This window comes from Buteo buteo, chromosome 13, assembly GCF_964188355.1.
Source record: "Buteo buteo chromosome 13, bButBut1.hap1.1, whole genome shotgun sequence".
NCBI classification, from domain to species: Eukaryota; Metazoa; Chordata; class Aves; order Accipitriformes; family Accipitridae; genus Buteo; species Buteo buteo.
The window spans coordinates 38844106-38857712 of NC_134183.1; the positions used below are offsets into that span (position 1 = coordinate 38844106).

Consider the following 13607-nt stretch of genomic DNA (forward strand, 5'->3'; position numbering starts at 1 on the left):
TGCGTGTTCAGCAGGTCCTGGTGAGCTAAATGCCCATCCCATGGGATTGGTGACACGTGGTGTGACTTCCCACAGTCACTTCAGTCACCAGAACTCACAAACACACACTTGCTGGCTCCTTGTCCCTTGGTGTGACCCGAGCTGAAGGTTTGCCTGCTGCTTTTTCCATGCTCCGGCATCCGAGGCCCCTCTGGTAACCCTCCTGTCCCTTGGAAAGCAGGGCATTAGATGGCCAGGGACAGTCATCTGCCACGGGAGCATCCATCCTGGCGTGGTTTAATGGAATGATCCTATCTCCCTCTGACCCTGCCAGGGGGACTGTATTGAGTTTGTGGCAAGGGTTTCGTAGAGGGGGGCTCCTCTGTGAGAAGACACCAGAAGCTGCCCCCTGTGTCGGACGGCGCCAACCCCAAGACAGACCTGCTGTTGGCCAAGGCTGAGCCCATCAGCGATGGTGGTAGCACCTCTGGGATAACACATTTAACAAGGGGTAAAGAACTGCTGCGCAACAGGAGCCAGAGAGAAGAGTGAGAATATGTGAGAGACACAACCCTGTGGACTCCAAGGTCAGTGAAGAAGGAAGGGGAGGAGATGCTCCAGGCGCCGGAGCAGAGATTCCCCTGCAGCCTGTGGTGAAGACCATGGTGAGGCAGGCTGTCCCCCTGCAGTCCATGGAGGTCCACGGTGGAGCAGATCTCCACCTGCAGCCCCGGGGAGGACCCCACACCGGAGCAAGTGACTGCCCGAAGGAGGCTGTGACCCCGTGGGAAGCCCGCGCTGGAGCAGGTTTTCTGGCAGGACTTGTGACACCGCGGGGGATCCACACTGGAGCAGTCTGTGCTCCTGAAGGACTGCACCCCGTGGAAAGGACCCATGCTGGAGCAGTTCGTGAAGAACTGCAGCCCATGGAAAGGACCCATGTTGGAGAAGTTCATGGAGGACTGTCTCCCGTGGGAGGACCCCATGCTGGAGCAGAGGAAGAGTGAGGAGTCCTCCCCCTGAGGAGGAAGGAACAGCAGAAACAATGTGTGATGAACTGACCTCAACCCCCAGTCCCTGTCCCCCTGTGCCAGGGAGGGGGGAGGTGGAGGAATCGGGAGTGGAGTTGAGCCTGGAAAGAAGGGAGGTGTGGAGGGAAGGTGTTCTGAGATTTGTTTTTATTTCTCATTACCCTACTCTGATTTGATTAGCAATAAATTAATTTCCCCAGTTGAGTCTCTTTTGCCCATGAGGGTAATTGCTGAGTGATCTCTCCTCGCTGGGTGAGGTGGCCCTTGTGCTGGCCATCCCCTGCCCTGTGGTGTCCTTTGCTCTCCTGGCAGCAGCAGCTGGAGCTGTTGCAGTTTGGCCATGCAACAGCTTTGGGTGTTGTGTCCTAAAGCCTGGGTGCTACGGGTTGTGCCAGGTTCCCTGCACGTGAGCAGGGCTTATGGCAAAGCTGGAGCATCCCAAAAGTGGTGCAGCTGGAGGGGAAACGAATTGAAGAAAGGGCATCCAAAAGCTGGGGCATCCCAAAGATGATGCAGCTGGAGGACGAATTAATGGAAAAAGGGGCATCCCAAAGCTGATGCAGCTGGAGGAGGAATTAATGGAAAAAGGACTTTGAATGCTTCCAGGTGCTGGAGGTTTGGTGGTGCCCTGGAGCAGCATCAGTGCAAGATGGATCCCTGCTCCTGCTCACTGGTGCAGATGGGATGTGGGGCTACACTGACTCTGGATCTGAGCTGGTTCACAGACCTGCAGGCAAACTACTGCTCCTTGGGGTGCGAAATGCCACCGGCTGTCATCCCGTTGCCTTGCAGAGGTCACCCCAAAATTAGCAGAGAGCTAGCAGAGCTCTCAGCAGCTGTCCTCTCCAACTGCAGAGGCAACATTTCCTTGCTCCCCACAAGGCTGGGGACGCTCCTCCAAATGCTCTAGCAGTCCCATGATGCTTGGGGACCCGGCCTCGCTGGAGACAGCTCAGTAGCATCAAGGCTGCGTGATGTTGAGCCATGCGATAAACTGGCCATGCATGGGTCTGACAGCATCTCTGCTCGCCGTGGATGCTGGCACGCTGGTTTCTCAGCAGGGTTTGGAGATGTGCTTGGCTGGGCTTGAGGGAGGGCTTCATATTTGAAAAGGGGGAAAAAGTGCCCCAGGTTCCTCCAAGTGCCCTCAGGGTGCTTGGGGGGGACCTGGGGCATGTTTCCCCTGATGCGATGGCTCCTGGTGCCCACGGCCCTGGTCTGCAAGCAGAGACGCCACCACCTACATTTTAACATGGAAGAGCTGTGCCCCAGCAGGGACTATCCATCCGAAAGGCTTAAACTGGTCTAATTTAGGGCTGTGTTGGGACAGAGGACTTCATGCAGCATTATCCTCGTCCATCCCACGTCCCCACCAGCTGGGTGCACCCACTGAGCCTCAGCTCCACGCTACAGGGCACCCATGCAGGGACCATACAAGGACCAGGCAGTGCTTTTTTCATCCCCCTGCTCCCTTCATCTCTTTATCCATTTTTTAATAGGATTGTCTCATTTGTTACCTTCCTAGACGTCAACCTGGCACCGTCAACCCACTGTTAATTTCTCCTGCTGGGTTACGACTCTGCGGTGACGTGAACACTCGGTGGCTAAGATGCTGAGCGGTTTGCACCCAGATTTGGGTGGTATTGATTGCTTAAGGGCTTCAAAGGTGTCACCTTCACATGAAATCAGGTGGGACTGGAGTTATCCGAGCGGGATTCCTCCTCTGCAAGAGTATCACTGCCGGTCTTTGTGCATGAGCATCTCCAGCCTTGGGGACGCGAGGGCATTGCCTTGTCGCTGCCCGCCCTTGCCCTGCCCGTGCCTGCTCATCATCCTGCCGCAGGAGGGGGGACACAGCGGGTGAAAAAAAGCTGCTTAGGATCTATCCTCAGGGTTTAAATTGTCCTGGGTTATTGTTGGAGGATTAGGAAGGGATTTGGTATGATTGGTTGCAGTGGGTTAAATATAGGCTGGTGTGTGTTGGAGGGTTGACGCTTCAACAGGGAAAGGAGGGACGGCTGTGTGCTGGCTTGCTTTGTCCCTTCGTCTTTCATCTCCTGTGACTGCGGTGGCAGGGAAAAAAAAAATGCCAGCATGTCCTTTCTAATCTCGCACGCTGGCCCTGGGACGCACAAGAGACTCCAGTGACTTGTCATGCAAGTAACTTCCAGTAGCGCACGTGGTCTTTGCTGGCTTCAAAGGACTGAACCGGCACTGGGTGTGTGGTGAAGGGGGCGGAAGGAGCTGCTTCTCCCAGCCCTGTGGCCAGGAGGGATGGGGTCTGGGTTAGGGCTGCTGGTCCCTCAGCAGCTGCTTGGTCCTTCTGCAGCTCCTGGGAGCATCCTGCAGCAGCTCCACAGAGGTGTCCTGGGGATGGTGGGTTTGGATTGGGGCACAGGATGCAGCCAGCAGCTTCCCTGGGTTTTAAGGAAAGGGAGGACAGGCTCCTGCCTGCCAAAAAAAGCTGCATTAGGGGGAATGGAGGTAGAAGAACACCCTCCGCATGCCCTCCTTGCGATGCCTGGGATCAGCATCCCCCTCTTTCCCAGCAGTTTCTCCCTGCGTGGGGCTGTGGGCTCCCAACAGTTGGTTTTGACCCCACATCATCTCCAGCATCACATCCTGGTCATGCTGTGTCAAGGCAGGTCCCCAGCACCTTCCTCCAAAGGCAGGACCCAGCCTCTCCTGCTCACCGGGATGAGCCGGCTGTAGGTCTTGGCCATGTGCCGGCACCGTGTCTTCCCATGACTTGCTCCCACTGGAGCACCCAACGTTTTCCAGGAGGAGAAGGAGAAAGAGAAGACCTGCATTTCATTTCTCTTTCTGAAGGAGACCCATGTGTCGGACCTCAGCTCCGTATATTATCCCCCCCAAAGCCTGCAGCTGGCTGCTGGCACAGCACAACGCGGGATACGGGCTGAGATTTATAAACGTGCTTCAGGCACAGCTGCTGTGGGCTCCCTCGGCTCCATCCATCTCCTGGGACTGCGCGGCTGTATATCTCGCTGCGCTCATCAACCCTTGCAAACGAGTTTCCTATCTCCTGAGTTTTACCTTGCTCAGATAAATGTGCTCAGCGCAACAGACTCCGCTCCCAGTCAAATTAGTTCTGTGGTAATCAGAGCAGTCCATGGCGGGGAGGAAATATCCACAGAGCTGAGTGATGCTGCAAAAGACCCCTTCACCCCCAAGAAGAGATGCTGAGGGTCCACATCCTCAGGTGCGAGCCAGGCTGCTCTTCTTCTTGAATTGGTGTGAAAAAGCTGAAACCACCAGGTTTTCCAAATGCCCAATGTCTTTGCTCCATGATGGGAGGAGATGCAGTCCCATGGGTGGTTCTCCAGGCAGAGATACGGGGCTGATGGGTGTCCCAGGGGGTGCGGGAGCAAAGTGAAGCAGGGGGACAAGGGTTGTTCCCCCAAGGTTGGGTTTTTGTGCTAGGGGTGGTCACCTGTGTGGGGATGCTGGGCTCAGCTTGCCATCTAGTGGCAGTAACAGCCTTTTCTGGAGGGCTGTGGGGTTCACGGCTGCGCACGGTCGGGGGGGTCATAGCCATGCTGGGAGGTCTGCAGCTCCTTGTTGGGGTCCACAGCCTTGCTGGGAGCTGTCTGCATCTCCCCCGAGGGTTTCACAGCCCTCACTCGCCAGAGATCGCCTTCCCTACCTGAGCACACATGGAGCCAAGGTGGATCTTCAGGCCCCTCCAAATCCTGCAGTCTTTTGGGTGTCGCTGGTTAGCATCTCCATGAAAATAGGGAAGAGCGCTGAGCGGCTTAAGGAGGAGAGATTGAGTGGACGCTGGCTAGAGCCGTGCCAAGAGAGGGGATGAGCTGGGGGTCTCCAGCTCCCATCTCGGTGCCTCTCTAGCCCAGAGCCCAGGGTCTCGCCTCTCCCAAGAGCCCAAGACCCCTTGTCCACCTTCCTCCAGCCCTAGAGCTGAGCTCTTCCTCCTGCCTATCTTGAGGAGTAGATCCCCCTTTGTCCTGATGCCCAGGGAAGGGCGAGACACTGTGGGGGTCATGCCTGGCCCCGTCTGACCCTCTCCCCTCACCTTACAGGTATGCTGGTGGTCAATGTCACCTGGAGGAACAAGACATACGTGGGGACGCTGCTTGACTGCACGCAGCACGACTGGGCACCTCCCCGGTAAGCGGGCGGTGGGGTTCAGCAGCACTGCCTCAGTGCCCTTCACCCAGGACCGGAGGGCAAACCCAGCCACATATGGCCCCCGTGGCACCCTGTACGCTCTGCTCTGTGCCCGTGGGGCTCCCCGTGGGGGTCGGCATCTCCGCCTTGCCCAACAGAGCTGCTCCCATGGCTCTTTGCCCCCGCAGTCGCAGGCTCCCTTGTCCTGGAGACCGGAGATGATTAAGCATTTGCCAATGGACCTTTCCGGTTCCTTTTTACTTGTCAGTGGGGGGACGAGCCTGCAGGATTGATAGCGAGGGGAGGAAGGGGGTCCCCACCACGCAGTGGGGATTGCGTAGCCTGGCACGGCTGTGTCTCCATTAAAACCTCCTTGTCCTCATCCCGGCAGGTTCTGTGACTCTCCCACCAGCGACCTGGAGATGCGCAACGGCCGGGGCAGGGGCAAACGCATGCGCCCCAACAGCAACACTCCCGTCAATGAGACGGCCGCCACCTCGGACAGCAAAGGGACCAGCAACAGCAGCAAGACCCGGGCGGGAGCCAACAGCAAAGGGCGTCGGGGAAGCCAGAACTCCTCGGACCACCGCACGCCGCCCGGCGGCACGGCGGAGGACGTGAAGGCCAGTCCCTCCTCCGTCACCAAGCGGAAGAGCAAACCCCTCTCTGACATGGAGCTGAACTCCAGCTCGGAGGACTCCAAGGGCAGCAAACGCATCCGCACGAACTCAATGGGCTCGGCAGCCGTGCCACCTGCCACAGTCAAGGTGGAGCCGGCTGTCCTCGACCGAAACTGCCCTTCTCCCATCCTCATCGACTGTCCCCACCCAAACTGTAACAAGAAGTACAAGCACATCAATGGGCTGAAGTACCACCAGGCCCACGCGCACACGGATGACGACAGCAAGCTGGAGGCCGACGTGGACAGCGAGTATGGCGAGGAGCCCTCCCTGCACGCGGACATTGGGAGCTGCAACGGTGCTGCCGTCTCTCAGAAGGGCTCGCTCTCGCCGGCTCGCTCGGCCACCCCCAAGGTGCGCTTGATGGAGCCCCACAGTCCCTCCCCATCCAGCAAGTTCAGCGCCAAGGTCCCCTGCAAGAAGAAGCTGGGTGGGGAAGGAGACACCGACCCGGGTGCCCTGTCCAATGACGGCTCTGAGGATGGTCCCTCGGTGGCCGATGAGACAAGTAACGACGGCTTTGACTCTCTGGAGAAGCGGTGTGTTGATAAGGACAAGTCAAAGAAGGCATCCGGTGCTAAGCCAGAGAAGATCCCTTCCAAAAGCTTGAAGTCTGCCAGACCCATTGCTCCAGCCATCCCGCCCCAGCCAATGTACACCTTCCAGACAGCCACCCTCACCACGGCCAGCCCCGGTTCCTCCACGGGCCTCGCCACCACTGTGGTCCAGACCATGCCCAACAGCCCTCAGCTCAAACCCATCCAGCCCAAGCCTACGGTGATGGGAGAGCCCTTCGCAGTCAACCCTGCCCTCACCCCTTCCAAGGAGAAGAAGAAGAAGGACAAGAAGAAGAAGGAGCCCAAGGAGGTGGAAAACCCTTTGACTCCTGGCAAAGCCTGCAGAGCAGAGGAAGGCAAGAGCCCTTTCCGGGGGGAATCCAGCGACCTGGGGATGAAAGGTGAGGGGCTGCTGAATGGCTCGTCCGATCCCCACCAGAGCCGGCTCGCCAGCATCAAGGCCGAGGCGGATAAAATCTACAGCTTCACCGACAATGCCCCAAGCCCCTCTATCGGTGGTGCTAGCAGGCTGGAGAACACCAACCCAGCCCAACCCATGACCCCGCTGCATGTCGTCACCCAGAACGGGGCAGAGGCGAGCTCAGTGAAGACCAACAGCCCGGCCTACTCAGACATCTCCGATGCCGGGGAGGATGGGGAGGGCAAGCTGGAGAGCGTGAAGGCGAAGGATCCGGAGCAGCTGGTCAAGGAAGGTGCCAAAAAAGCTCTTTTCCCCCCTCAACCGCAGAGCAAAGAGTCTCCCTACTACCAAGGCTTTGAAACCTACTATTCCCCTGGCTACCCCCAGGCAAGCCCAGGGCCCTTGAATCCCGGCAGCCAGGCCGCGGCCGAGACGCAGGCCTTGAAGCTGAAGAAGGACGAGGAGCAAGAGAACCCGGAGGTGAAGGTGAAGAGCGAAGGCTGTGAAGAGAAGAAGGCAGAGCTCGGCGGCTCCAGCCAGCAGCCTTCGGTCATCCAGCAGCGTCCCAACATGTACATGCAGTCCCTCTACTACAACCAGTATGCCTACGTGCCCCCCTACGGCTACAACGAGCAGGGCTACCACGCTCACCTGCTGAGCACCAACCCTGCCTACCGCCAGCAGTACGAGGAGCAGCAGAAGCAGCGGCAGAGCCTGGAGCAGCAGCAGCAGCAGCAGCAGCAGCGAGGGCTGGAGAAGAAAGCGGAGCTGGGCTTGAAGGAGAGGGAGGCAGCACTCAAGGAGGAGTGGAAGCAAAAGCCACCCATGCCCCCGACGCTGACCAAAGCCCCGAGCCTCACGGATCTCGTCAAGTCTGGGCTGAGCAAGGCCAAGGAGCAGGGAGGTCCTGACATGGCCAAATCTGTCATCATCCCCAAGCTGGAGGATTCATCTAAGCTGTCCGGCAGCCAGGTTGCTGAGGGCCTTAAGGTGAAGCTGAGCGAGGCCGGCCACCTCGGGAAGGAGACTGCTGAGACGAAGGCTGGCTCTGAGTGTGGCCGGCAAGCAGAGGTGGACCCTGTGCTCTGGTACAGACAGGTAATGCCCTCCCGCTGCCCGCTCGGACCTGCCCGCCAGCCCAGTGGTGGGCTTTCTCCTGCAGGAAGCCCGTCACTGTGGCTTTGCTGCAGGGGATTGCTGGGGCCATCACCTCAGAGAACGTGTGTTGTCCTCTGCTTGTGATGGGACTCCATGAGGTTCCCTTGGGGCCAGCAAAAGCATGGGGCTGGAAGGCCACGGATGGGCCAAGGAGAGCCTGGGGAAGGGCAGTGGGGTTCCCTGGTCTCCTCCGAATCCAGCCTGGTTTTGGGACAGGCAGGGCTGGGGGGAGGCAGCTGCTCTGATGGTTCCTGGTTCTTGCAGGAAGCTGAGCCCCGGATGTGGACCTACGTGTACCCGGCGAAGTACTCGGACATCAAGACAGAGGATGAGCGGTGGAAAGAGGAGAGGGACCGAAAGTTGAAGGAAGAAAGAAATCGAAGCAAAGAAGCTGCATCCAAGGAGGATGGGAAGGAGAGCACCAGCTCCGAGTGCAAGCTGACCCCCACCGAGGAGGCTCGCATGGTGGGGAAGGACCCCAGACCCAGCGTCCATGTCCCTGTGTCTTCACCCCTCACGCAGCATCAGTCTTACATCCCCTACATGCACGGCTACTCCTACAGCCAGTCGTACGACCCCAACCACCCCAGCTACCGGGCCATGCCCACTGTCATGATGCAGAATTACCCAGGTAAGGAGCCGGGGGTCTTCTCGGGGACGTCCCTTCCCAGGCTGTCCTTCTCGCATGGGGCAGCACACGTACAGAGCCGTGTGCTCCCACTGTGCCGCCTGAAGACTCCTCATGCCCTGTCTGCTTTTTCTCCCCCACCCCTCAGGATCATACCTACCCTCCAGCTATTCCTTCTCCCCGTACGGGAGCAAGGCGTCTGGGAGCGACGACAGCGACAAGTCCCGAGCCAGCCCCAGCGTGAGTTGTAAATCCAGCTCGGAGTCCAAGGCCCTGGACATCCTGCAGCAGCACGCCAGCCACTACAAGAGCAAATCGCCCACGGTGAGGGTCAGGAAGGTGCCGGCTTTGCCCAGCTCTGTGCATGAGCTTCGGGATGATCCCCTGGATCCTATAGCCAGCCTGGAGCAACTCTGCCTGCCGTGGGTTTTTGCCATTCCTGCTGCTGTAGGACACCTCGGGCCGTGGAGTAATCCCATAACACAACCCCTTTGGGATGGACAAGCTAAACCTTTGGGCAGGTCTGGCCCAGAGAAGCACCTGGGCTCCTCCAGGCCCTGCAGCAAGCCGGTGACGCTTGCTCTCCGCCCTGGAGCTGGTGGGTGGGATGCAGGGGCTGTCTCCATCCCACGTCAGTGTAGGGTCACGAGCTCCTCCTGGGCTGACCTGGGAGACGGAGCTTTGACACGGTGAGGAAAGAGCTGCCCTCAAACGGGACGTGCATCCTCGCCACCACTTTTGGGCTGGTCACTGGCCATCCCGTCATCTCCCAGCAGTGTCGTGGGGAGCCTTTGGACAAAAGTGAGGGGAATATCATCCGGATGGCGCAGCCTCGAGTGCCTGGCGTGGGTCTGATGCTGCCCTGCGCAGCGGGGTAGCTGGTAGTGTCCCTCAGCGTGCGTCTGCTTTCTCCTCTCCAGATAAGCGAGAAGACGTCTCAGGAGCGGGACCGCAGCGGCTGTGGAGTGGTGGGAGGCGGCGGGAGCTGTAGCAGCGTCGGGGGAGCTGGCGGGGGAGAGAGGAGCACCGACCGGCCCCGCACCTCACCATCTCAGCGCCTGCTCTCAACGCACCACCACCACCACCACCTCGGGTACTCGCTGCTGCCAGCGCAGTACAACCTGCCCTATGCAACAGGTAAGAGCTGAACCTCACGCTGGCACTCAGCCAGGGCCGCGGGCTCGGCTCGGGGGAGCTGGGAAAGAGCCGTAGCCACCTTTGGGCAGCGTGAGCCCTCGTGCCGAGCTTTGCTTTGACCGAATCTGGCGCTTTCCAGCTCCCCCGGCACAGCTGGATGCCCATCCTGGGCTGCCCGGCCTCTGACGCTGCTTCTCCTTCCGCAGGTCTCTCCTCCACAGCCATCGTTGCCAGCCAGCAAGGCTCCGCTCCCTCCCTATACCCACCTCCCCGGAGGTGAGAACGGTAAGGCTTTCCTCCTGCGGGCACCGGCACGGCCACCCTGCTTCGCCCATGGGCAACCGGGCTGGGGCAGAGGTGGCCGGGACGGGTGCACAGGAGGGTGCCCTTGAGGGCAGAGGGTTTGGGGTTTGCCCGTCGCCCCCGGGGCTCGCGGGGCTGCCGGCAGTGGGAGCTGATGTGACCTTGGGTCGTGGCAGGACGTGATGCACCAGGACGCCTGGGCTGGACGAGACATGTGACTGGTTCACATGGGGAAGCGCCGGAGACTCCTTTAGACATCAGTTGAATGGTGTTAATTGTTCTGCTTGACGTTCCTGCCGCGATCCGAGGCAGACTGTCTTCTCCCCCCCTCATCGGACACACACTGACTCCCCCCCCCCCCTTTGGTGAGTGGGCGAGCTGGTACCTGCGGAAATATTTATTCTACTGGGCACCGACGCTCGGGATGGAGGTGACTCGCCTGCCTGGTGCATATGAAGAGGAAACGGAAGCACTGAGGTTTCTCGAGGGATTTGGGACCCCACCGTGTCTCTGCGAGCTGCTGCTTCACGATGGGGCTGAGCGCCACGGGACTGGGGGCAGGCGGGGACGCTGCCTGCTCCTCGCCGGGGCTTGATGCGCGGGGCCAAGCCTGCGGTGGAGTTGCAGTCTCAGGAAAGGAAAGGCTGGCTCACGCGGAGCCAAGGTGGGTGTCGGGGTCGGGGTCAGGGGCGGGGGGGGTGGATGTCAGCCTGGCTGGAGGTGGCCGCGGGGCCTGGGGATGTGCTGCGTGTGGGGGCTCACCCTCTCCCAGCCCCACGGCTGATCCCGCACCTCCCAGCGCCTGCTGCTCTGTGCCTGTGTGGGCAGGAGCCGCCGGCAAGTGGCCGATTGCCAGAGCGGTGGGCTGGGGGAGCTGGGGGGCTGCTCTTGGCCCTGGTGAAGCAGCCTCTGCCCCCCCCGCCCCCCCCCCAGGGTAGCCAGGGCTGGGGGCAGCCGGGTGCAGAGCTGGGGGCTGCGCCTGTCACCCAGCCAGCTGCCAGGGTTCCTCCCCAGTGCCTTGCGGGGGCCAGACCTGCCTGAAACTCCTGCCCGTGGCTTTTGAGTTGGTTTCTGAGCTGTGACTCTGCAAACCCCCAGCCTTTGCCCCCCCGCCACCCCGGCAAGCGCTCCCCAAACCCCAGGGCAGTGGATCCTGCTCACGTCCACCTTCTGCTTTTAAGGCGGCTTCCCCAGGCTGCGGGCAGAGCCCAGCGGAGGAACAAGCACACTTAGGCTCTGCCAGAGGCACTTGGGGCTCTGCTGGGTTCCCCCCTCATGCCAGGGCTCAGGGCACCAGGCCCTGGAAGAAGCCAGCCCCTGCTCCCAGCTGCTCCCCAGTGCCCGAGGACAGGGGCTTTCTGGTCCTCTGCTCCCCCAGCCCCGGAGCGGCTCTCCCCAGGCCGATGCTCTACCTCGGCCCCGCAGCAGCCGGGCCGCCCCAAGCTCTCTCCTCGCCTCTCCCCGCTGCCCAGCCGGGGGGAGCACGGGCTGGGGGGGGGGGCCCATCGGTCTCGGTTGTCTGTGTGTGTCCGTGTCGCACCCGGCCCCAAGGGGCCGTTGTACCGGGATGCTCTGCCCGCTGGGCTCTGTACATACTGTAAAAAGCAATTGTTTGAAAGCTGTTGTTTTGGGTTTTGTTTTCTCCCCCCCCCCTCCCCCCGACCCCCCACTTTACCCAGCTGGAAAGGTGCTCGCTGGTCTCGGCCCTGGGTCGGGTGCCGGCGGCGTGGTGGCCCCAGCCTGCTCTCGTTGTTTGCCTTTATTTTTTTTCTTCCACTCTTCGTTGTCTTTGGAAGGAGACGGGGCCGCGTGGCCTGGCACGCTCCTGGGGGACAGGGTGGGTGATGCCGAGCAGCGGCTTGACCCACCCCGCGCCCATTACAGAGCCACATGCAGTCACCAGGCTGGGGACTGGAGGGGTCGGGGTGATGGGGGGAGCCCCCCTGCATCCCACCCGTGGAGGAGCATCCTGCCAGCTGCTCCTACCTCCAGCTTCGGTCGGTCCAGCGGAGCCTGGTTCCTGGCACGGCTGGGACCCACCGGCGTCTCCAGGGGCGCGGAGGAGGGTGTCTGGGCTGGGCAAGGGGTGGGGGGGGTTGATGGGGGGGTGCCACGGGCTTTGCTGGCAGTTGAAGGGGATTGGGGGGGGGGCTGCTCCCTACCTTCCCAGTTGGGTCCCAGCTGAGTCTCCTTTTAGGTGTTAAAGGAAACAACGGTTTATGCAGAATAGGTTCGATGTTTTCTGGGTTTTCCTGGTCAGTTCTTGCCTGTGGGGCTGGCAACCCAGCCCCCCTGCAGCAGTGCCGTTCCTCTGCCCGTGGGGTCCCCTGCCCACTGGGTTCCCCCTCCCCAGCCTCAGCCCACTGGGCCCCACGGCCAGGGCATCAAACCGTTGGTGTTTATAGCTTGTTTCCATTGGCGTTGCTGTGTTGGGTTTCATTTCAGTCTTCCTGATTCTGCCCTTCTGTAAAGTGTACATTATTACCAAGTTCCTTGTTTTTTTATATATATATATATAAATATATATATATACAAACTGTACTCTTCTTGCCTTTGTACATTTGGGCAAGGAGAGAGAATAAATCTTTTTAAGAGACAATCACAAACCTGTGAGGGTGGCTTTTTCTTCCTGCTCCCCTGAATTCTGGTCCTTCGTCTCCAAAAGCTGTGGCCAGTGATTTTGGGGGGGGGAAGAGGGGGGTTGTCCACATCTCTGGGGCATCTGAGAGGGCTTAAGCAGACACACTGCTCCTGATGCCACACTCGTCGGTCCACGGCCACCAAGGCTGTGGTGGGGTGGCCCAGTGGGGCAGCAGGTCCTGCCCCCCAGCACACTTCTGCTTGCTCACAGGCCCTGCACACCTGGATCTGGCCCCTCTGCTCTGCCACCAGCACCCACAGCTCCACCTGCGGATGCTGCAGCCAAGCTCAGCCATGACAATTTAGGTCAGAACCCGCCCCCCCCCCCAGGCCGCCCCACAGCCTGCCAGGGCCCTGCCCTACACCAGGCAAGCCCCTCTCCATCACCCCAGGGAGCCGCCTTTGGGGGAGGCAGCTGGGGGGCTGGGGGGCCAGAGGGCAGAGCTTGGTTCCTCCAGCTTTGCAGCGGAGGCGACCTATGCAGGAGACAGCACTCAGAGAAATCAAAGCACCTTTTAGATTTTCAGGAGGGTGTTTTTGAAGAAGACACTTGGTGATGTGAGAGCTCTGCATTTGACCACACTTGACTGAGCCAGGGCAGGAAAGTATTTGGTACCTGTCAGAGAAGCACATGCACCGTAACAGCCTCGTAACTGCAGAGCTCAGGCGATCATCCTCACTCCAAGCTCCCGTGACGAGAACCTCACACTTTACCCGTAAGGAAGGAGCAAAGTGGTTCTTCCCACCCCATTCCATTAGGGATGTGCCAGTAGAGGAGCACCATGGGGTGGCAGCAGGGGCCTGGAGCATGCAGAAACACCCTGGGAGACACCTGCCAGCCCAGGGGAGGAGTGGGGGCAGCTCCAGCTACAAGAAGGGATAAAAACTTGGATTTTTCAAACTAGGGAACAGGTCCAAGGTCTCCTC

General features: G+C 60.1%; 1 protein-coding gene across 3 annotated transcripts in view; it reads left to right on the forward strand.

Moving 5' to 3' along the window:
- ZNF609 (zinc finger protein 609) overlaps window positions 1-11658 on the forward strand; it is a 75458-nt gene extending 63800 nt beyond the window's left edge. For 2 of the 3 annotated variants that reach the window (XM_075045757.1, XM_075045756.1), the window contains exons 4-10: window positions 5069-5156; window positions 5548-7912; window positions 8237-8603; window positions 8749-8924; window positions 9521-9737; window positions 9944-10013; window positions 10217-11658. In XM_075045757.1, the coding sequence (XP_074901858.1) occupies window positions 5069-5156; window positions 5548-7912; window positions 8237-8603; window positions 8749-8924; window positions 9521-9737; window positions 9944-10013; window positions 10217-10223 (3290 nt within the window). In that variant the 3' untranslated portion in view covers window positions 10224-11658. Of the gene's footprint in view, window positions 1-5068; window positions 5157-5547; window positions 7913-8236; window positions 8604-8748; window positions 8925-9520; window positions 9738-9943; window positions 10023-10216 lie in introns of all 3 variants that reach the window. The other variant, XM_075045759.1, reaches the window with a different exon arrangement.
- Window positions 11659-13607: the final 1949 nt, after the last annotated feature.